This window comes from Poecilia reticulata, chromosome 9, assembly GCF_904066995.2.
Source record: "Poecilia reticulata chromosome 9, P_reticulata-male-v2, whole genome shotgun sequence".
Classification (NCBI taxonomy): domain Eukaryota; kingdom Metazoa; phylum Chordata; class Actinopteri; order Cyprinodontiformes; family Poeciliidae; genus Poecilia; species Poecilia reticulata.
In genome coordinates, this window is record NC_088838.1 from 11,691,932 (window position 1) to 11,714,737 (window position 22,806).

A 22,806-nucleotide genomic window follows, 5' to 3' on the forward strand; every position below is an offset into this window, starting at 1 on the left:
GGATCAAGGAGCAGAATCTGTTATATTTTATAAACCAACTGGTCCATATGGACATGTTGGTAATGTCTAAAGTAAAATTTCATATGAGATTTTAACTATTTTTTATCTTCTGGATTTATTAAGAAAAAACAGATGCATACATGCATGTAAACAAACAGGGTTGCTTAGTTGAGGTTTAAAAAATGTTCTTGCAGGTTGGGATTATTGAAGCCTAATAAAGTGCTTGACTGGCACTATGCAGCATACGGTAAGCCTACATTACGCCTCACCAACTTGTTGCTGCACAATGATTACCCTACTATTTGCAAAAGAAAGTAGTAGGGTGTTTGGAAGTATTTCTGGTTCTGAAATGTCAGGACTCCTCACGCTTAAGGAATTGCTGCAGTTCAGTTGGTAAGCTGCAACCTGTTTGGCAAGCTTTTTAAAATAAGCTTCAAGATGATTCATTAGATTTTAGTTTTGGATATTTCTGCTATTAATATGACACAAAGAAGCAATCTTGTTTTTACCCTGTTATCACATTGTGAGAATCTAAATGACTCGCAGCTAGTTGATTCAGTTTCCTAAATTGTTAAAGGTACAGTACTCTATATTTTCCAGGCATGTAGAGCAATTTTGTAGCACAATCAAGTGACTATCTCGCCTTTAGTCGTTACAAAAATGCTGTATATATCAAAATAAAATCCGATATCCTTTAAAGCCTTGAAATTGGACCTCTGTCTCTTTAAAAACTCCTGCTCTTTCTGACACTCCTTCTTCTTAGGAAGTCTTCACAACAGCTCCTGTATTAATCCCTTAAAACTTTTCCAGCGTTGCACTAAGAAATAGCTTGTATGATGAGCTCAGCAGCGTTTCACCAGGTGTTTGCTAATTGCTGCTGGCTAGTCTGAAGGAGGTGGGAGAGCTGCTCTATGAGGCAGAAGCTCATAGGAAGACCTCCATCCTCGAAGTTGGTGCAATCAAAGCAACTCTCCAGGTATGTTTTCAGTGAGGGAATAATCTTACAACAGGATGTTAAGCTCCTAAAATAAATCAATTTAACATAATACTTCCCCTTTAACACCGTGGCTTAGGAACTTGTGTAGAAATCAGGACTGTTTGTTCATTGCTATTTGATAATCAGGTTGTTTTATCTTGTAAATAAAATCATTTTCAGTACCCAAGTGACTATTTTTCTGTGACTTTCTGTCGGGGGCAATTCAAGGGATAACAGAAAATGGAGTTGATTTTTATTTATTTTTTCCCCCCCACCTGAACAATCGAGTAACATGTTTGTTGGCGTAGAGCTGTTCATTGTGACTAAAGCCAGTCCTTCTTTGCCCCTGCTGTGAAGCATGTTTGCGGTTTGAAGGGGAGGACCGCGGCTCTGCTCCGGAGGTCGAACAGTCCTGGTTGTGTTGGAAGGAGGAGGAGGTCATGAGTTCCTCAAGGCTTCTTGGAAAAGCTCAGTGCCCTTTGGACCAGCGGCTGATAAAAGCTCAAACGACAGAGTAATGATGAAGAGGTGGGATTTGAAAGAAGTTCTCCGTTAGACTTAAAACATTTTATGTATGTTTTACCCGCAGAGCACAGCCATGGTAAGTTATGCAAGAGGAAGATAATTATGTAAATCACCCGAAGAGATTCTGTTTTCTGCAACCGGTGTTCTGACCGGAGTCCAGAACCGGTTCCATACGGTTTATTTACTATATTAGCGGTCGTTAGCTCAGAGCTAACGACCGCAGCTATTAGCTGACAAGTTAATTTAGTTGAACTTGGCAGCGAAAACATGGTAAAATGAGATGCGAAGTGCAATTTTTAGGGAACTTCGAAATGCCAGAATCTGTCTGCTGGACTTTGTGTTTAATTTTCGCTTTAAGCAATTCTTATAACATGTACTTAAAGTGCGGAGGTAATTTTAGGGTGAAGTTTTTCAATTAACCACGAACAGACGCGAAATATTGCGCATGTGCACAACGCTAGACGGCAAAACTCTTCTACTTGCCATGACTCGTCGTTTTGTAAAATTTGTTGAAGTATAAAAAAACAAGAAATTTGAATGTATAGAGTGTAAAAATATATATTTCGCAAATTCAGGTTCGGAAGTTTTGTTTACATTTTGTAAACAAGGTAATTTATTAATGCCATTATCAAGTTGCACTATGGTTTTATAAACTTTATGGTTTCAAAGCTGCACGATTTATGAGATTCCAAGAAAAGCCACAATATGACCCAACTTTCCACTGAATCTATAGAAAATATATTGATAATAGGACACCTTCCAGGGACAACATGCAGCATGTTGTTGCTGCACATTCCCTTTACAGCTTATAATATTATTGAAATAGCATCTTCAATTTCAAAGTAATGTAGCTGTAAAGTAGGATCTTTTTTTAACTACAAATTGTTATAAGTATGTGCATATTTAAAAGAAACAGAGAAATGAACAAACATTTCTAGGCTTTTAAGCCTGACTTATTAACCTACAAGTATAAACTTTCTATTTGTGGTTGGAACCTTTTAACATATGTTAAATTAGGGTAAAAAAAACAACAAAAAAACAAGATTACTTATACTCTTCACCATCACTAATGTATAACTTTCTCCCCAGAGTTTCTGTTAGCTTTATAGTAATTACTCCACGATATTAAAAATGTCTCCAATAAGAATAAACATTAAACCCAAATCAAGACTACATATATGATGACAATCAGTTGCTTACAAATATTGTTAAAATGCATTAATTAAAGAAAAAAAAATCATTAAACAGTAGTAGTAGTAGTAGCAGTAGTAATATTCTTTATATTTAGACTCGGCTTCTATTTCTGTTTCTTTAGTTTTGGGACTGAAATGATTCTTTTCGAACATCCACTGATTTAATACAAAATGTCTAGCCGAGTAAATGTATCAGATAAGCACCTGAATTCTTTCCACTAAACTAAAAGCTAACATTTTCCAGTCCTTCAACCTAGAAACTATTTTGGATACCATAACAAGTTTAGTCATGTGAGGTAATGTTACAGGAAGTGATAAACTGCTATAGTTCATGCAGTGTTTGGCATAGATAGTTGAGACATTTTTTAGACAGTCTCCTTAAATTATATAGCAATATAGTGTTTTTATGTCGTCACAAATGAGAATAACTTAAAATTGATACAACCCCTTGCTCTAAATAACTTAGTAATTCAGTGAATTTGTTTTTCGCTCTCTTGTGGTGTTCTGTGAGGCTGCAGCGCTTGTACTAAGGTTTTTTTTTTATCTATTGGAAAATCTCTTTTCTCTGAAACCCAACTACGCTTCAGGGCCTTTGCTAAGTGTTCATACAGTCAGACTCTGTTGTGGGTGGGAGTAAACCAGCTCCGCAGCCATGTGGCCTAATCTCAGGAAGGGGATATTTGTATGTTTCCTACAAACACAGATCTGCTTCTTGCAGCTATTGTTGAATCTGTCTGATTAACCGAGTCGTGCTAGGATGGGGGGGAGGGTTGTCGCTCACTTTTCTGTGGTGTTTCACTGTCGGTGGGAGAGAAGTCTGATGGTGAAGGACTTGAAGCTTGAGTTCAGCTGTATACGGCTGCTTTGACTACAATGAGCTTCACTGAAAAGGTTTTTGTTCCCTACAGGAAGACGTTTGCTTTTCCCCCAGAATAAATTAATCAGCAAAGATGAGAATATTGTGACAATCTACTTGACCTTTTATGTCGTTTATATTATCTCAACTGTATATTTTCCTATTTCAGACGGGGAAATCTTGGATTGAGGAGAGCTTCTTCAGAAGGGAGTGTGTGAAGTTCATCCCTTCCTCTTGGGACCAACACAGGTAAACAGTAAACTGGCTGCATGGATGGCTTTTATGATTCCTAGAAGAATGTATGTAGTATAACATTAACGTTGGTGGGTGGAAATAAACGTCTTCCTGAGAGCAGAACCACTTGGCAGCCATTTCTTTTTTCCAGGAACCATGTTGATTATTTCATAATGTGTTATTTCCTGTTTCTTTCAGATGCATTCCAATATGCCAAGTGTGCCAAAGCCTGATCAGGTATTACTTACGAATTTTTAGTTAATAATTTACTGTGCATCACCACCTGGCTGCCCACGTGGCATTGGCATTCTTATTTGTCGTGTAGTTTTCACTGCCCTCTGTTTATTTGTACTGTTCCTGTGTTTGCTGTCTTTGCACTGCTCCCACATTGTTTTTCCTTTCACTGATGCACTATTTTCAAAATGCCCCAAACTGCAGTTAGTCAATGAGTTATCGACTGTTCAGGTGATGTGGAAAAAACGAGAGCAGGCATGTGTTTAAAAATAAATTGTGTTTGGCAACATTGTAAACACAATGAAACAGAAATATGTAGTCTCAAGGACAAGGGGATGTGAAGAGGAAGGGTGGGAGACAGGAAAGCGGGAGTACTTGTTGCAGTCTGGCTTGGTCAGCTGGGGGTTTTAAAATGTATGCCAACGATTTACTTTGCTTTAGCAACATGTTGTTACACGCTTCACTATTCGTCTTTCTGACACTTTTTTTTTTTTTTTGCATAAAAACATACAAAGAGACAAATAAAACATTTAGTCGTGGACAGAAATGTGTAAAAAAATCTTTGCAGTAATGAAGATTTCTGCAGATACCACTTAGAAAATAAGGTGGGATTTTGTTCTTTACAGCACTTGTTCAGTTCATAACTGTACCAAAATCACTAAAGGACACAAAGGAACATTTTGAGCAGCAGCCTATCTAATATAAATATTGTAAGAAAACCTTACTTTCAATATGAACTCCCAAACACTTCACATATTATAACTTACATATACAGTATTCTTTTCTTGTGTAGGAACGGAGTTATGCTATCAATTAGCATTTGAAAGGATAAATACACTGTCATATTTCATCATCGTGACTGTATTGGTGACAATGATGAAATATTAGTGTTAAGTATTAGTTAACTCTCATAACATTTGACCCTAGATCAAGCTAATAACTAAGTGACCTACTGCTGGCAGGGAGATTTTATTTGAGCTCCCTCAAATAAAACCTAAGAAAATCGGTTATAAACGACCAAATCCATTAAGGGGTTAAATGACCCAGTCTGCAACAGACTGGCTGCAAAAAAACAAAATAAAAAACAACAATTTGTTTCAGTGGTCTAGTCAAAGTCCAGATCCTTAGTGTCATTTAAATTGTATGGAGAGTCAGGCCAATGTTGTATGGAGGACTGGGCCTAATCTCCTCAACATTATTATGAGGAACTGCTAACGTCAATCAGAAAAAGGTTATCATGAGTCACTGAAGCCACTTTCAGTCACTAAAGGTCATTTGAAACCATTGAATCATGGGTTTAATTGGGTGTTGATCCTCATGCCTCATCAATGTTTTGCACTTTCAGTTTTGGCCTTTTTTTTACTTGACTTACTGATTCAGTTACATCACAGAGCTGCCATGACTGATTTCTCCTGTAAATGATTCATACCAACCGTAGGGAATAACGAACGAAAGTAATTTCGCTTACAAAATGTGACTAGTATCTGACTAGTAGATAAAATCTGCGTTTAAGAGGGCGCTCCTTTATGGGGGAAATAAGCTCTCTTTTATTTTTTTATGGGTCATCTGGTCTGTATGAGGATCAGAACCATAATAGAAATAGAGCAATATAAAAATCTACTGAGGAAATATTTAAATGATTTAATGTCCATCCATTCCATCCATTATCTAAGATGCTTATTCTTACGAGGTCACCAGAATGATTGGTTCCTATCACCAGCGATAGGCACCAATCATCCTGGACAGTCCAGTCGCCAGTCCATTTGATTTGAGCATTTTGGTGTCATTTAGCTCCACAATTCATCAAATACTTAACTACTAAGAGTAGGAGTGCACAGATTTCCTTTGTTTTGGGAGATCGGTGATTGGCCAACACTTGCATGTGAAGCCGATCTTAACCACTGATCTTATCTACCTCAGCAAAGGTGCGCAAGCCAACCCATGTCCTCACGCTGTCTGCATGTTTGCAGTTAATAACAGTCACCCCACTGTTGACAACTCAGACGTTCTAGCTATATTTGGCAACATTTCAAAATTGGAACCGGAACGCCTTTTGCAGATCGGTAATCGGTAATCAGACACCTGCAGTCGGTGCACCCCTAACTAAGAGAAAAAAATCTGTTATGTGATGGCTAAAGTATGTGGGTCTGAAATAATGTTTTATGTTGTAAGTAGGCTGGAACAAAATGGCAAAGCATGGGTAGGAAATAGTGGTATGAATTTGCCCAAAGCTGGTGAAATCAATTCCTCATGTACTGATTTTGAGCGATTATATATAAAAAAAAATAAAAAAAAAGGTAAATCATGAAACTGGAATGTCTAAGGTGATGGTGGATCTATTTATCAGGAAAGCAGCTGCTCAGCTGAGATTTTGTAATGTAGAACAGATGTTTCTCAAACAGACTCTGTCAGATCTAACAATGAATTATATCTAATTATATCCCATCATTTGTTTTCATTGATTAGATGTTGCTGTGGCCGCTTGATGGGGGAGCACTCTTGCCAGGAGTCTTTTCCTCAGATTTCCCTCTGTCCCAGTCCAGAACAGGGCATGGAGGAGTGGTCCATGGAGGCTCACACAAAGGCCAGTTCTACCAACGCCTATGGGATCATAGATTTTCAAGACACTGCCACACGGGTCTGTCGCGCCAAGGTTTGTAAATCCATTAACTGTGGTTTTCTTTGCCAGCATTTACTAAATGTACACTACAATGTTAAAAAAAATTATGATTAATCTGCCTTTTACAAAAAATACCTTTAACTATAAAAGTAGATACTTTCTCTAGTCTGAGTGAGATAGAAGTGTAGATGTTGCTGGTTGTGTAAACTTTGGTTTGCTATGATGGAAACAGATTTAAGGTGTTTTGTGGCGGCAAAGGTGCTATCTGCTGTAGAGACTAAACAACCTTGCGAGCAGCAGTTGGAAAACGCAACAAGCTCTTGAGCAGTGCCATGTTCTTCCAGTATGTCCGTGTGGCTGTGGACTCCAAGCCAGAGACGCTGCTCCAGCTGATGCTGAGGGAATGGCAGATGGAGAGACCGAAGCTACTGCTGACTGTCCATGGAGGGTCAGAAAATTTTATTCTGCCCCCAAAGGTGAACCAGGCCTTCAGTAAGGGGCTCATCACTGCTGCCATAAGCACAGGAGCGTGGATTTTCACTGATGGGATCAATACAGGTCAGTACAGGAATCGATTTTCTCTAAGACAATGATACAAACACCTGTAGGGCCTTGCAGAAGCAGTTATAACCCTTTAACTTTTTCGCCTTTTATGATTTTATAACCATAAATATCAATGTGTTTTATCATTTTATCAGTCAGTCCCTTAATCAGTAGTTTTAGAACCACTTTTCTTTGCAACTATAACTTCCATTATTTAGGTAATGCATTTATGGGATCGTCTCTACCAGCTTTGTACACCTTGAGTCTGAAACATTGAACTTTTACGAGAAAATAAATTGAAGGTAACAAGGAATATGTGCACATGTTTGTAGACCCAATATTGATTCATATTTATTTATTAAAAAGGCATGTTGTGATAGTGCAAATATGATTTTTGATATTTTATTAATTGAACAAAATGCACAGCACATTTTCAGAAATTAAGTCTTATAAAAGCTCTGAGAATTTTGCATTATTTTCATTTAGAAAAGTTTAAAGGAAAATTAGTACTTTTGCATGGCACTGCATTTGCTACTGTTTGCCCACTTTCCAGGTGTGTCTAAGTATGTGGGCGAGGCAGTGAAGTTATTTGGAGGCCACGACTTGAGGAAGAGAAACACGATTGGCATCACACCGTGGGGAATGATTGACAACAACTTGGACCTCATCGGCAGAGACGTTAGTACTAAATCTATGTTTCCTTCTAGCGTAACGATGAACATGTTTTACTCAGCGAGATGGCTGTCCTTTTTGTGAAATGTTAACTCAACACCTGCTCAGGTATTCAGACCCTACCAGCCACTGGGAAACCCTTTAAGCAAGAGGACCTGCCTTAATGGTTTCCACTCCCACTTTCTGCTGGTGGATGACGGGACACTGGGGAAACCTGGTTGTCAGCAAGGCCTCAGGAGAAAACTGGAGAAACAAATACAGCTACTAAAGATTCATCCTCGTAAGTTCATGTCACTGCCTTGCTGAATATGTACGATGGGCCGGATATGTCCCATCGTACATGCTATATATTTCTGGCTAAATATATAGCAGCACATTTTTATTAGTGTTAATTTTGTTAATTTCAGGCTGTATCTATCTTCGCTCATCCTTTTGAAGTTCAGTGGATTGACTCTGTTCTTATCATGACTATTTATTGCCCCTTCTCACAGGACTGAACCAGGGAGTGCCTGTGCTGTGTGTAGTGGTGGAAGGAAGCGCCGCCATTGTGTCAACGGTTCTGGATTATGTTAGCAATGCGCCCCCTGTGCCGGTGTTTGTGTTTGAGGGGTCGGGCAAGGCTGCAGACCTCTTCGCCTTCTTACACAAGCAGACTGCTAATGATAGGTGTGTAGGTAACATTTATTTTAAGTGGGAAGCCATATAGCTGTACTAGCTTGTAAAGTTAAACCAGTTATTAGGTGCATCGATCAAACTTTTACCAGCTGATAATTGTTTTGGGCAATGCTAATTTTCTTTCAAAGAACAGTAAGACATACAAACTCTTTTTAGTTTTTATTCTACAATGCTGTTTGTTTTCTGCTGTTCTCTGGAGCCGTCCCAGAACATCTGATTTTATGCTGAGATTAAATAAATGGATTCTATCAGCTGATAAGGTGACTTTTGAAAATGCAGCCCAAAGGCCTTTTATATATTTTTTTACTTTTAAACATTTTGAAGACCTTATATCTTTTTCTTACTCAATAGGTATGCTCTATTGTGTGTTTGTCTTTTGCAAGTTGCTGTAATTTGACTCTCATCCCTTTTAGGCAGCTGGATGCTGATATTGAGGAGGACTTCCTGGGTAGGATTGGAGATGTGTTCGGAGTTGACAGGACAGAAGCTGCTCACCTTTATACTCTACTCCAGCAGTGCATGGATCACAGACAGTCAGTGAGTGAAATAGGCTTGGTGTGGTTTAAGACACAAACAGCATCGTCATCATTGCCTTTTTGACCAACAGATCACCATCTTTGACTCTGAGGCTGACGAGCAGATGGCAACTGATGCAGCCATTTTGACTGCCGTTCTTAAGGGTACATGTTTTCTCTTTCTGATGACTATTACAGACTTGCTTCTGCAAATAAGTCAACAGGAACACATTGCAACTTTGTATGTTTCAAGTTCCTGACTCACTTAAAGCTACATTACATAACTTTTAAACAGAAATGTTTTTTTTTTTTTTTTTTTTTACACATTTGTTAAAACTGTTACTATGTTGTGACAGGTTGATAAGAGATGGATAATCTGTGGAAAAACTTAAGCTTTTCCACCTCCTCATAGTGCTGTCATTTCCATCTGAATCAATGCATAGCTCCAGAAACAACCAGTCAGAGTAAGGAGGAGTGTCTTATCTATGTCAATCAATCTTGTGCACGTGTTGCTAAATGTTCTAATGGCAGAGAAAGAACTCATTGTTCTTTATCCGCTGTCATCAGTGGCCATATTAACTCGCATGAGCATTTATGACAGGCTCTACTGTCAGAAAGATGCAGTAGCATAGCAGTGAGCAAAGGGGAGAGTGCGAGCAGCGCATACACGAGGGTGATCCTCCTTCTGATTACTTGTTTTTAACAAAATGTATAAAAAAAACATTTTTTCTATTAAAGTTACATCCTGTAGTTTTAAATGTTAATATGTGTTAGATTGAGGCTTTTTTGTTCCCAAAACGTTGATATATAAGCTGGAAAAAAGTCTGTTGCTGAAATAAATATGCATTGAAATGTGTTCTGCTGGATTTTGAAATTTTTTGTTGAATGGAAAACAGGAACCAAAGCCAGTCCGTCAGAGCAGCTGAGTATGGCTCTGGCTTGGGACCGGGCTGACATCGCACAGAAAGACATCTTGGTGTATGGTCAGCACTGGCAGGTGGGGCCGGCTCTGGACAGGAGTTTATACCATGAATTTGACCTTAATCAGGTATATTCGTTGATCTATTCGATTAAAATCATATCATATGCTTTGTTTAGGTGGGTTCCTTGGAACAAGCCATGCTGGATTCTCTGGTGATGGACCGTGTGAGTTTTGTGAAACTCCTGATTGACAACGGCATGACGATGAGCCGCTTCCTAACCGTGGATCGCCTCGAGGAGCTCTACAACTCAGTAATTACACCATATCTGTTCCTTCTTAATCTTAATGATACTCCCTTTGTTTTTATAGTTTTGTCTTCCTAATAGGGCAACTTGATTATAGAAAAGAAAAACATAATTACAATTATTTCGATCTATACCAAAATCATCAATTTATTGTGCTCTACTTGATTAACCAACTAAAGCTATATTTGCAAAGCAGAATGTGCAAAAATTACTTTAATGATCAAAATTTTTGTTTGATTACATTCTTTTTGATGTTTGGAAACAGACTTGAGGTGAAAATATGAAATTTGATTACGTGGACGATCCTTCGTGTTTTAAAACCTATTGTTTTTTTTTTTGTTTGAAAGCAACAACACTCCACGGTTCCACTGTTTGTCTTGCTGTTTGTTTGTTTTTTCTTAGTTTTCCCAGAGCCCCTAGTTTGTTTTTCAAACAGAACAAATCCAATCTCTTTACTTTGACTAAAACACAGATTTGAACATATCAGCTTTGATTGAAAACAGAGCAGCGCTGTAAGTGTTTGCTCAGGGTGGTCAGCCGTATCCAGGGTATTTTCCCAGCTGTTGACTTTGATGCTCAAATGAAAAAGCTGTCTGTGGACAACTTACACTTGTATTTTGCTCCACACTCTCTTTATCTCATGTGTTTTATAGCTTGTCAATTATTCACAGCTCTTGGTCCATTTATGAAACATGAATATCCGGAGAGCTGCTGCTGTCTACCAGTATTCTTGGGATTTCTTGGTTTTTATTTTTCTTCTCTCTCTTTCTTAAGTGTAACAAAACATATTTTTTCCAGCCACAGGGTCAGACTCAGCGCTTCTTGCAACATCTGGTTGAAGATGCAAAACAAGTGAGTGATGATCTAATACATGTAGACATCTAATGTTCTGTTGTACAGATAGATTTATTGTGCATAAGGTGAAATGTTTTCAACATTTATTACTGTTTATTTAAATTATTATGTCTCACAGCTAATAAAACCCCCAAATTTAATATCTTAGTTTATTAAAATTTTAAACGGAAAAAGAAATTCATACAGGTATGTTATGTTATGGCCTACAAAATCATGGGGAAGACTGCTGACTTGGCAGTTGTCCACCAGAAAGACATGAACACCGTTCACCCGAAAGATAAGACACTAAAGGTCATCGCTAAAGAGGCTGCTTGTTCACAGCTTCTTTAGCGATTATGCAATTGTGTGGAAAAGTGTGAACAAGCAATAGGGGTTTAAAGACGTTGTGAAACAAAACCTATTTGAGCTTGGAGGAAATTATTAAGACTTTTTAGTATTCCTCAGCTGACATTTTTGTTTTAAAAATTCTTTTTTATTTCATCTGATGTAGTAATCAAATTTCCACAGAACTAAACTTTTGGTTATCTTTGGCAGTACGCCATGATCATCAAATGTTAACAAAAAGGCTGTAAATGCTCAAAATGTACAGTTTTTGTGTTTAGCCATGTCATACACATGTTCCACTTTTTGAGTTAAATTTGTGAAATAAATAATTTCAATTATATTTTACCCACAGAGAGGCCTCTGTAGTTATACTCACTGCTCATTTTGTGCTGGTAGACCTCTCTCCCTACAGGTTACCGTCTGTCTCTCATTGACATGGGGCTGGTGATTGAATACCTCATTGGAGGCGCCTATCGAAGCACCTACACTCGGAAAAACTTCAGAGCTGCTTACAGCCGCTTTCAGTGCAAGGTGAGCAATAAAACTTAGATTATGTCCCTCTTGTAAGGAAACTACTAAGATCTTTATGAGATATTTAAAAAAAATTTCTTTTTGCTTGTAGGACAGTAGACGTTACAGCTCTGGTTCCTTTAGTGACCAAAGGCGAGGAATGAGCGTAAAGAAAAGCAGAAGTCTCCAAGACCTTCACTTCTTCAGAAATGCCCAACCCTACAAAAGCAAAGTTGGTGAATCTACTCTGTCTTTTGGCATCTCATCACATGCTTATCCGTTCAGCTTCAGTTTAGAAAACTGATTACTCTTAAAGTTTCTGTGTGACGCATTCTTGGTGGAATCCCTCGACCTTTTTCTCTCGTGTCCTCCATTGCTACCCTCATCCGTCCATTTTGTCTTTCCAGGATCAAACTGAGTCGACGGGGAGCAGCCATCAGGTGGTGTTGACCCATGGCCTCGGTGACACCACTCTACTGCCATGTAATTTCAACTCCAATGACCTGTTCGTGTGGGCCGTCCTCCAGCAGCGCCAGCAGATGGCGCTGTTCTTGTGGCAGCACGGGGAGGAAGCGTTGGCGAGAGCCATCGTAGGCTGTAAGCTTTACCGTTCGATGGCCTTTGAGGTGCGGCAGAGCAACATGGACGACAACGTTGCAGAGCGATTCCAGTCATATTCACTGTGAGTATAAAAAGCGAAGTGAAAAGAAACCACTTCCTGTAAAATGAATCGCATTTAAAATGGCTACCCCTTCCTTCAATGCTATAAATTTATTTGAAATTGAATTCTAGTGTTTGATGTTCAGCTTCAGATGTAGTTTTCCCAAATCGGACTTGCAGTATAAGCTTTATTTCACTGAAAACCTGCATGTCTGCCCTTTCTCTGTGTGTGCCAGGGAGTTTGGCCAGCTGGCTGTGGATGTGTTAGATTGTGCTTTTCAGCAGAACGAGCAAATGGCCATGAAACTGTTAACCTCAGAGATGGAGACATGGAGTCACTTCACATGTCTGCAGCTGGCCGTCTCCTCGAGTCATAGACCATTTGTGTCACACTCCTGCACCCAGACTCTGCTCACGGATCTCTGGACCGGCCCGCTCAACATGAGAAAAAACTCCTTTATGAAGGTAAACGCAACGGATGATGATAGTTTAGCTCCCTGCCTTTGGGGTTTAAAGGAATCTCATAATTGTTGGAAAATACCATTATGAGTCAGTTAGTTCTGTTTTAATTATATGTGAATTACGTTTATTACCAAACAACAACAAAAAAAAACACAATCCTGGCAAAAACAGTTTTCTAGGGTTGCAACTAACGATTACTTTAGTAATCTATTAATCTATAAATTATTCTGACAATTAATTGATTAATCAGATAAAAATGTGCCACATTCTACAGATTTCTCCATTTACCCACTTAAGCCTCTTTTACATAATATTATAAATTCATTAAACGATGCAAATAAGTAAATAATAATAATTTTAAAAATCACATAGCAGTTCTTTAGTGAACACTTGATCATTTGCAGCTAAAATTGGGTGAAGTTGCTTACAGACAAAAAAGGTTTTTCATCATAAATGCAAAATGTACATATATTTTGTAAAATTTTACCTTAACTACCAGTCCAAGTGTGTTGTTTTTTTTTCCAGCAAATTGCCTTTTTTGAGTCTATATCTCACTAAGTTAGTTGACGATTATTTCAGCAATCGATTAATTTGCGATACACACATTGTGTTGCAGATCATTTTGAGCCTTCTCCTGCCGCCTGCCATCTTGCTTCTGGAGTTTAAAAGCAAGGCTGAAATGTGCCACGTACCGCAGAGCCACGAGGCAATGCTGTTTGGGCTCGAGTCTGTGAAATCGCTGCCAGTCCCTGAGGGATCTGTTCACATGGTAGGATGCCGGTGCTGAACTTTTTAAACCAGACTATAAGGTTTTCTCTCTGACTTCTCGCCACTTGCCCTCTTTTTTTTCTTGTCTCATGTCGTAGGACAGTCGGGATGCAGAGCGAGGCCTCCCCTTCCACAATAAGTCCACCCTGTCCACTGTGTTTAAACAGTGTCTGTCGTGGATCACAAGGCTCTATGATTTTTACACTGCTCCTGTTGTTAAATTCTGGTTTCACACAGTAGGTTATGTGCATCTTATTATTTATTTATTTATTTATTACCCATTTGATGTTTTTGATCCACTCAATGAAGAAATCTAACATAGTGTGTTCTGTCTCATGTTAGATGTCCTACTTGATTTTTCTGATGCTCTTCTCCTTCGTCGTCTTGGTCAAGATGGAGGACCAGCCAAGTGTCCAGGAGTGGTTGGTTATTCTTTACATCGTCTCCACTGCTGTTGAGAAAACCAGAGAGGTGAGTTATGATGCATCCTTCCTCATTTGCAGTCTTCAGTTATAGCTACAGCACAATGAAAGTTAACGTCATGGTACTAAAGACTCTTGTTTTTTAGATTTTGATGTCTGAGCCTAGAAAGCTGAGGCAGAAGCTGAAGGTTTGGTTCTCGGAGTACTGGAACAAATCCGACTTTGTTGCCATCCTCCTGTTCCTGGTTGGGCTTACGATGCGTTGCCATGCCGACCCCTTCCGGACTGCAGGACGCGTTGCTTACTGTCTGGACATCATCTTCTGGTTCATCAGAGTTTTGGATCTTCTGGCTGTCAATCAGCATGCTGGTCCTTACCTCACCATGATCACCAAGATGGTGAGTACAGACCATGTTTGGCTACTAAAGGATAATACCGTAGCATTTGTAACACCTTTCTTTTTCTTTCCTGTTTGTGTTCCCAGACCAGCAACATGTTCTTCATTGTGGTGATGATGGCCATTGTGCTGCTGAGCTTTGGCGTGTCCAGACAGGCTATCTTGTCACCAGATCATGAGCCATCATGGAGTCTAGCTCGAGATATTGTCTTCCAGCCATACTGGATGATCTTTGGGGAAGTGTATGCTGGAGAACTTGAATGTAGGTGGATCATTAGAAAATTTAGCACTTATTTAAAGAAAAACTTAATGAATACACCCAATTTTGTAAAGTGAGTAAAATAATTTTAAATCGACTACTTGGTCTCTTGGAGTTCTTAACGTAAGGTAGATACTAAATTAGATGAACAGCAGATGACACACTTGACTGTTCCTCATCTTACAAGAACTATGACACTCATAGTGTCATAATGGCTTTCTTGGAGAACCGTGGTTGGCTTTATTGTGGCCTTGCATGCTTTACTAAATTTTATTTTAATTTACATTTTTCTTTAGTAAAACTTACATATGTCAACAGTATTGTTTTAGAAAACCAAGGTGGCATTTGTTTATTCAGATAGGTTAAAATATGAGTTTTGTTCCTACTCAGTACTTTTGTTGTAGATTTAATGATGAACGTCAACCTCGCGTCATCAGCCCTCCTTTTACTTTGCTTGATAATTATTACTTCACTTGGAGAACATTTGTTAATTAGTGCATTTTTTTGCAGCTAATGCCCATTATTTACCCTGTTTATTCCTAAAGAAACGGTAAGATTTACGTTTTAGTCTCCAGTACTCATCAGAGTCTGTTCAGATTTAGCATCTGCTGAAACAGATTTCAATTTTAAAAATTAGTTGTTTAAATCCTGAATCTCATATGTGTGATTCCAGCGGTAAATGAAAAGTTTCCCTCACGTTTTTTTTGTGTATTTTCATGCTGACTCCCACCAGTGTAACATCGATGTGTTTGTGTGTTGACAGCATGTGGCGATGATTCCTGTCCTCCTGCATCTTTTCTGTCACCGCTCCTCCAGGCTGTCTACATGTTCGTCCAGTACATCATCATGGTCAACATCCTCATTGCATTTTTCAAGTGAGCCTCCTGTTGCACTGGCAAAAATGCATAAATGCATAGATATATACTGGTTTAAAAAAAATTGTTGTGTAAAATGATGTCGTCCCTAACAGCAACATCTATTTTGATATGGCTTCAATATCCAACAAACTGTGGAAGTACAACCGCTATCGCTACATAAGGACCTATCAGGAGAGGCCGTGGCTGCCCCCGCCGCTCATCCTGCTCAGTCACGTGGCTCTTGCTGTCAGAAGCATCTACAGGAGATTCAGTGGAGATGCTGAGCAGGAAGAGAGGCGCTCTGGGCTCAGTGAGTACCAACAGTATGCACAGTGCTGCGGGGATGGAGGGAATAAGTTTGCAGTTATTTTTTTTAAATGCATCTTGGCACCACAAATGATATTTCTCCTATTTTTTTAATTAACTTTTACCAGAACTCTATCTGGGCCTGGAGGATAGAAAGAGGTTGTATGAGTTCGAGGAGAAATGTGTTGAACTCTACATTCACGAGAAGAACGAAGATCTCCACAGCACCTCCATAAACAGAATCAGAGCCACAGCCGAGAGGTTTGTTTTATTTTAAGATGCCTGCTGGTGTGAAACGGGGCATCCGCACATCCTTAAAATGTCTTAAATTCATTCAAAAAATAAGTTTGTATGTATGTATTTTTTTTTTCCTCTGAGCTTTCCCTCCTGCTAAATTGTATTCAGACGTTTTCGTTGTGTTGTGTGACTTGAGGCATTTAAAGCTACCTCTAACTAGCAGCTATTATAGCCTTGCTACCTAGCTCACTTTTTTGCCTGTATCTTGGATAAGTGCAAATTTATCGCCACTTGACCGGACAAAGTTTGTAAATTTCTCTGTGTATATAGGTCGAAACTCCATTCATAATAGACTTAAAAAGTCTTAAATTTGAGTTTGTGAAAACTGCAGAAACCCTATGGAAAAAACAAGCCCTCCACTCAAACTGCTGAAAATTTGAGTAGAGATTTTGATTTGATTTTAAAAGTAGTAGTCAAGCCATGCCACATACCTTGTTACATTGTTACCAACTATCAACATTTGTCTTTGTTTTTGTGCCACTAGAGCTGATGAGATGTGTGGGATGGTGGGGGAGGTCTCAGAGAAGGTCATCCTCATTCAGGACAGCCTGTCGGAGCTGGACGGTCAGCTCGGTCAGCTTCAGGACCTCTCTGTGCTGGCTGTGGACACCATCACTCTGCTCTCTGCCTCCGACAGCCTTCAGCAGGAAGAGGCCCGCCTGGCTCAGTGTCGCCACATTTTGCCAGCATCCCGTCACGTCCTCCCTCACAGCTGGACCCTCCCTCACAGGGGAGCAGAGGATTGTGATGTTTCTAATGTGCGCCGCCTGGAGATTAAAGCCTGCAAAAGCATGCCGCCCTCTTTGCTAAAGGGCTCTGCTGTTGAGGGAAGTCGACGAGCGTCGCAGGAGCGCCACACCGGAGTGAGAGAAAACAGAGCAGGAAAAAAGGGACTGCCTGAGGCAGGAGAGGAAAGGGTTAAAGAGGTGGGTGGCTACATCGCGAGCTCGGATAAAATTAGTTTTTCTAAAGAAGGGATCTGCAAGCTGTGGCTCTTTTCACCTTCCACAGTGGCTCTTAATAGCTAAATAAAGGTACAACTGCAGATTTTAGCATTTTTCAATTTTATTTGATGGAATAATTGCGCTAAAGAACGACTCCAGAACAACCAGTAATATTTTTAGGTTTTTCGTTTTCTAATTTATTTGGAAACTGGGCTTTTTCAGAAACAGAATCAGCTTAGTAGGCCATGATCGTGTGGCCAATCAAAAATTTAAACGTTTTATTTCAAGCGCTTCCAATAAGTTTAAATAGATCAACTTTAGAGGAAATAAGGGATTTTTTTATTGCATTTTCCACAAAGGTCAACATCTCATAGAATAAAATTTATCTAACCACTTTATTGCAAATATTTCAGATTTTTCTTTGTTTTAAAGCATAAAAATATAGAAGTATTTGGATGCGAGAACAGATTTTTTTATAGTAGAAATTTATCAGAAATTATAAGCAGTTCTTTTTTTCCAAAAATCTTGGAATATTTGCCGTCTTAAACAAGTTTTATTTATCAGGACTGGAGGCAAAATGGCTTCTTTGAATACAAAGGTTGCAGACACTGGGTTTTTTATGATTCATCTCTGAAACAGTAAAACACTCCCACACTAAATGTTATGTAAAGTGTAATTTAAACACATTTCCACAGGACTCCAGGTCTGTGCCTGTTGAAGATCCCAGTGAGAACTGGTTCAGAGGCCCTGGACGTGGGTCACATGTTTCCTCCTCTCAGTGTAACCTCGGCGGCGGAAGGACTAAGACGCCCTCCGAAACCCCTGAGTCGTCCCATTGCGGGTCTCCCATTTCACCCAAACTGTTCGGGACGGCGCATAGCAAAGCTTGGACGCATGACCCACATTTGTATCCCAGTCAGGAGGAAGCTTCAGTTGAAGAAGGGGAAGAGGATGCTGAAAGGGAAGAGAAGGAAGAAGATGTACCCAACCTGGAGGTATTTGTGGCCTATAGTAATTGTTTAACTGTGTCTGACTCTGACAATGACGATGTTTCTCCCGTCTTTTCTCAGGATGAAAGTCAACCAAGTTTTCCATCCAGGCATTCCAGCCACTGGAGAAAACCCCCATTACCCACGAGGTGGGCATGTTTGCCCAGAGAGCGTCCATATGGGTACTGCAGGTCTCTTTCATCCAGCATGGAGAACATCGCTTTTTCTGGTGCACCTCTCAGCCCGACGAAGGGATCTTTCCCATCTCTTGACGAAACGACGGACAAGGAGGGCATGTTTGATGGTAGAGGCCTGAGGAATGATGCATCTTTACGCTGCAGCAAGAGCCAAGGTAGAACTCCTTGTGCCACTTTAATGTCCCGGGTGATTATGCCGTTATGCATCCGAATTCTCCAGGTTATATGCTTTGTTTCTGCAGAATGGGGAAAATCCTCAGAATTCTCTCAAGACTTGGACAGCAGAGGCAAAATCCACAACAGGAAGACAGTGAAGATAAAGGCGAGCATTCCAGATCCAGTAATCACGCTGTTGATTTTGACCTCTTTTCACGATAAAACAAACGGTTTTCCTAACAAGCATTAATCATAAATCTCATATTCTGTTCCCATTTCTCTTGCCTGTTTCTTGACAACAGGAGACGCTGGAGTCCCACTTGTCCGACGCCTTGTGGAGCAAACAGCGGAGGTTTGTTGGAGAGCCGACGTGTTGGTCTGCTTCAACCAGCCTCAGTCAGCTCAGTAAGGATCTACATTCACCAACACAACCAGCTGGAAGTAATGGATTATTGTGAACAGGAAGAGAAGTGACGCAGGCTTCTGGAAAGTTTTATTCTGAATCAAAAATCTCAAACACTGAAATAAAAATCCAGTGGAACCAGTTGCCTGAAGAAGTGGCCTAATTAGTGAATTACCTCCAGTTATGTGTAGAGGTTTTTAATTTATTTTAATATATGAATATGATTTGTGTTTTTGCTGTTTTTTTTTTTTTTGTAAAAATCGAGTTTTGATGTAAATATTATTTCAGATTTTGATCCCACTGATTTGATGCAGAAGCAGGTGATTTCCCATCAGGTAAATCCTCCCTGAGCTTCAGTTTATATCGAGTCTCTGTTGGAAATGTCAGTAAACCCCTGAAGGATGTTTTTTGGTCTTTTGTTTCTCAGGAGGTGTGGAGTTCGACTCATTCAGCTCGAAGCAGCTGGACCAAATCAATGAGCCGCAGGTCTTCGTAAGTCTCAGCTTCAGCTTTTCTTTCAGAGTTAATTGGAATATACAAATATATATAAATGTATATATTTAACATCTCTCTTGTAGCTTGCAGAGCGGATTTTCTCCCGAAGGTATTTCTTGTCATTTCACACTTATTGGGCATTTTGCTGCTGTTGTTTATTTATGTATAATTATTAGTACATGTTGGATTTATGTTGTAGTGTTTTATTAATTAATTAATTAATTAATTAATTTATTTATTTATTTATTTATTTATTTTTCTTTCTTTTGCTTGCTGCAGCCAAGGGCTCCTCCTTCCAGTCCAGTGACAATCTGTACCCACACTTTTCAGGTATAATAAAAATAATATATCAACACTTTTTTATGTAACAAGTTTAAAAGATGTTTTTTTTTAATTATTTTTAGTTGTTTACCATTTTTGGTTATTTCTTTCTGCGTTTATTGCTTCATTATTTGTTGTTTTGATGGTACCTGTCTGTGTCATAAGCTATGGAGAGGAACAATCTGCTGAGACTGGCTCACAGCATCCCGTTTACTCCTGTTTCCATTTTGGGTAAAATTCTGTGTTTTGACAAACAAAAATAGTATCATTACATGTTTTTTTTCCCTGTATTTTCTACTTTTTCACTGGATTAACTTTTTTGTTTTCACAGGAGGTGAAGAAGTGAGCGTCTACTTTTTGGAGGAAGTCTGCTCTAAAGCTGAACCTGAGTCCAGCTCTGTCTCTTCCTGGTCGTCGCGGGTCCAGTCTGCGATGCTCAAGCCACTCTCCAGCGAGGAGGGTTCCCTGGACGGCGGTCTCCGGCAGGGCAGTAGAATGCTGTGCACCTGGGCACAGCAGGACATGCTCCAGCCTGGTCAGATATACGTGGTCAAAGCTTTTAAGCCAGAGGTGATCCGGTCCTGGCAGAGGTACTTCCATGGGAGCACCGCGCTGCAGCTCTGTTTGAGGGTACTTTTCCAAAACCATCTCTGGAGCATTTAAAGCAAGACACTGCTGAAAGATTAGCAAAAGTACATCTTGTAGTCCCTTTAGCTTTGTAATATGTAGCATGTTTGACATCCTGAAGGAGATCCAGCAGCAGAGAGCAGCGCAGAAGATGATGCAGGTGTTTAACCAGATCAAACCCAAAGATATGCATCACTCACCAAGGTGTGTGTGTGTGTTCTCTGAATCCCACCTATAAGTGCATGTGTCTGCATGAACTGACTTTGCTCCCTTTCTGCTAGATTTCTAGATGTTTTCTTGGTGCTTCGGCATTCTAACGGCCAGTGGTTGACTATCGAGAGAAACTTGATCGGCAACTTCAGGAAGTACAATAACAACACAGGGGAAGAGATTGCCCCCTGCTGTTCATTAGAGGATATGCTGCTGGCATTTTCCCACTGGACATATGAGTATTCATGCAGAGAAATGCTGGTGCTTGACATACAAGGTAAGCGTTTTAGTATTTTTGATTATTTATGACATGCAAATGCATTATTTTTTTCTCCTCCCTCTTCATTTGTATCTCTCCTTTACGTGGTTGACAGGAGTGGGAGAGGAGCTGACTGATCCGACAGTCATCATGGCAGATGACCAAAGGTACACAAATCCAAAATGGCAACATGTGGTTTCAGAAGAGTGTTCTTTTTTTCTTTTACGAAGAGCTTCATAACTCTGACACGAACTGTACTCCGGCGGAGAACTGGTTTGTTCTCCGCTTCACACTGTGACTCTCTGTATGACCCCTTTGCAGCTGTAGCAGGGGTGAAGTGCTCTTTGGTCCCGATAACCTTGGAGACGCTGCCATCAACGGCTTCCTGCAGAAACACTCCTGCAACCTCTGCTGCCACAGGCTGGGACTAAAAGGTCAGAAATGTCACAAATTTTTAAAATCAGTAAGCAGCTGTAAGAGGAAGTAAGAGTCAGGAAATCTGGAGCCTTCTAGAAGTTTTGAACGTTTTTTCTTAATGTTGTCACTTTACAACAACAAACTTCAATTTATATTATTTCGATTTTACCTGATAGACCAACATGAAGTAACGCATAACTCTTAAGTTAAAGAAAACATATTTTCAAAAGTGAAATTTATTGTTAATATCTGGAATATTTGGCGTGCCTTACCATTCATAAAATCCACAAGTCACTGTGGTCCATTTCATCTCAGCATAAATCTGCCTCAGAGAACATCAGCAGACAAAAAAGACATCATGATGATCAAGGGGGAAAAGTTTAAAGCATTATATTAACTAAATATGGTTTTTGTGACATTTGAATACTTAAGAAAATAAATTTCCTCCCTAGATAGGCTGTTTTGCATCACCGTGTTGCTTCCTGTCACATCTGCATTTTCCTACTTGAATGTCACCTCTCTGTCGTCACTCACGAGGCCAAGTTGGCTCTGAAAGAAATCCCCGACAACTTCAAATGAAGTCGGCGCGCACCAGCAGCCAGCTAATTAAGCAGCGAGTCTTCGTTTATTTCTCTAACAACAGTAGCGTTTGAGGCATGGGGGTGGGCCCTGCTTTGTGCGTTGTGCTGCGCGGCCTTTGATTACGTATTAATCATGTCTTTGTGCTGGCAATGTGCTGCTGAGACATTAGCTTTGATTAGCTATTAATTAATGTCTCTGGGTAGACACGATACCAGCATCTAGAGGATAACGGCGCGGAAAGAAACCGCACTCGAAAACAAACAAGCCCGGCAAACAAACACACGAAGGCAAACACTCAGACACAGTTGTTTTGATATTTCAAAGGTGCGTCGTGTTTGCTCTTCCTTTTCTTGTGTCCTCTCCAAGATATCTCCCATCAAATCAAACCAAATTATTCATGCTGGATGTGTGGACTTCCTCCCAGGCCTGTCAGTATTCTCTTTCTTGTGATAATGACTGCGTTATTGGAGCGGCGTGTCGCTAACGGATGTTTCTGTTGTTCAGATTTAAGGAGGCGCCCAGGCAGCGGAGGGAACAGCAGCGAGGCAGAGCCGGAGTCGGGGAAGGAAGAGGGCGATGAAAACGAGATGTAGACCGAGGAACGATGAAGGAGATAAAATAACACTCAAAAGCACTTTTTCTACCAAAGATGTCTTTTTTTTTCTGAAACCATATTAGCCTTTTTTTTCCCCCTGTTTACAATGTAAACTGCCTGACAAGTGAGAGAGAGAGCTAAGTCTGCCATCAGATGTTTCTGACTGGACTAAAACTTGCTCGTATTGTGCATTCATAATTTATGTTAATATAATGCAAAGAAAC

At 39.8% G+C, this 22,806-nt stretch overlaps 1 protein-coding gene across 8 annotated transcripts; it reads left to right on the forward strand.

Annotated features, from left to right (window-relative positions):
• The first annotated feature begins 122 nt into the window (after positions 1-122).
• On the forward strand, positions 123-22,773 carry trpm6 (transient receptor potential cation channel, subfamily M, member 6). Of its 8 annotated transcripts, none has more exons than XM_008419136.3 (42): positions 123-976; positions 1,334-1,577; positions 3,720-3,799; positions 3,983-4,021; positions 6,485-6,671; positions 6,983-7,196; positions 7,735-7,859; positions 7,962-8,133; positions 8,345-8,519; positions 8,942-9,065; positions 9,136-9,208; positions 9,940-10,040; positions 10,142-10,276; positions 11,069-11,122; positions 11,846-11,980; positions 12,072-12,191; positions 12,367-12,641; positions 12,856-13,084; positions 13,698-13,850; positions 13,948-14,085; positions 14,192-14,320; positions 14,418-14,669; positions 14,756-14,930; positions 15,691-15,802; positions 15,898-16,094; positions 16,219-16,351; positions 16,872-17,313; positions 18,027-18,326; positions 18,402-18,672; positions 18,760-18,857; positions 18,976-19,078; positions 19,365-19,411; positions 19,504-19,568; positions 19,655-19,680; positions 19,851-19,901; positions 20,058-20,123; positions 20,224-20,522; positions 20,641-20,723; positions 20,801-21,006; positions 21,104-21,155; positions 21,310-21,422; positions 22,492-22,773. In XM_008419136.3, exons 2-42 carry the CDS (start codon positions 1,551-1,553, stop codon positions 22,578-22,580), a joined length of 5,865 nt encoding a protein of 1,954 aa, XP_008417358.2. In that variant the 5' UTR covers positions 123-976; positions 1,334-1,550; the 3' UTR covers positions 22,581-22,773. The 8 variants fall into 8 exon arrangements, 7 of the variants coding, with proteins under 7 accessions (XP_008417358.2, XP_017162092.2, XP_017162093.2 ...); XM_017306603.2 differs by having other exon boundaries at positions 18,760-18,839; XM_017306604.2 differs by having other exon boundaries at positions 1,334-1,504.
• The last annotated feature ends 33 nt before the right edge of the window (positions 22,774-22,806 follow it).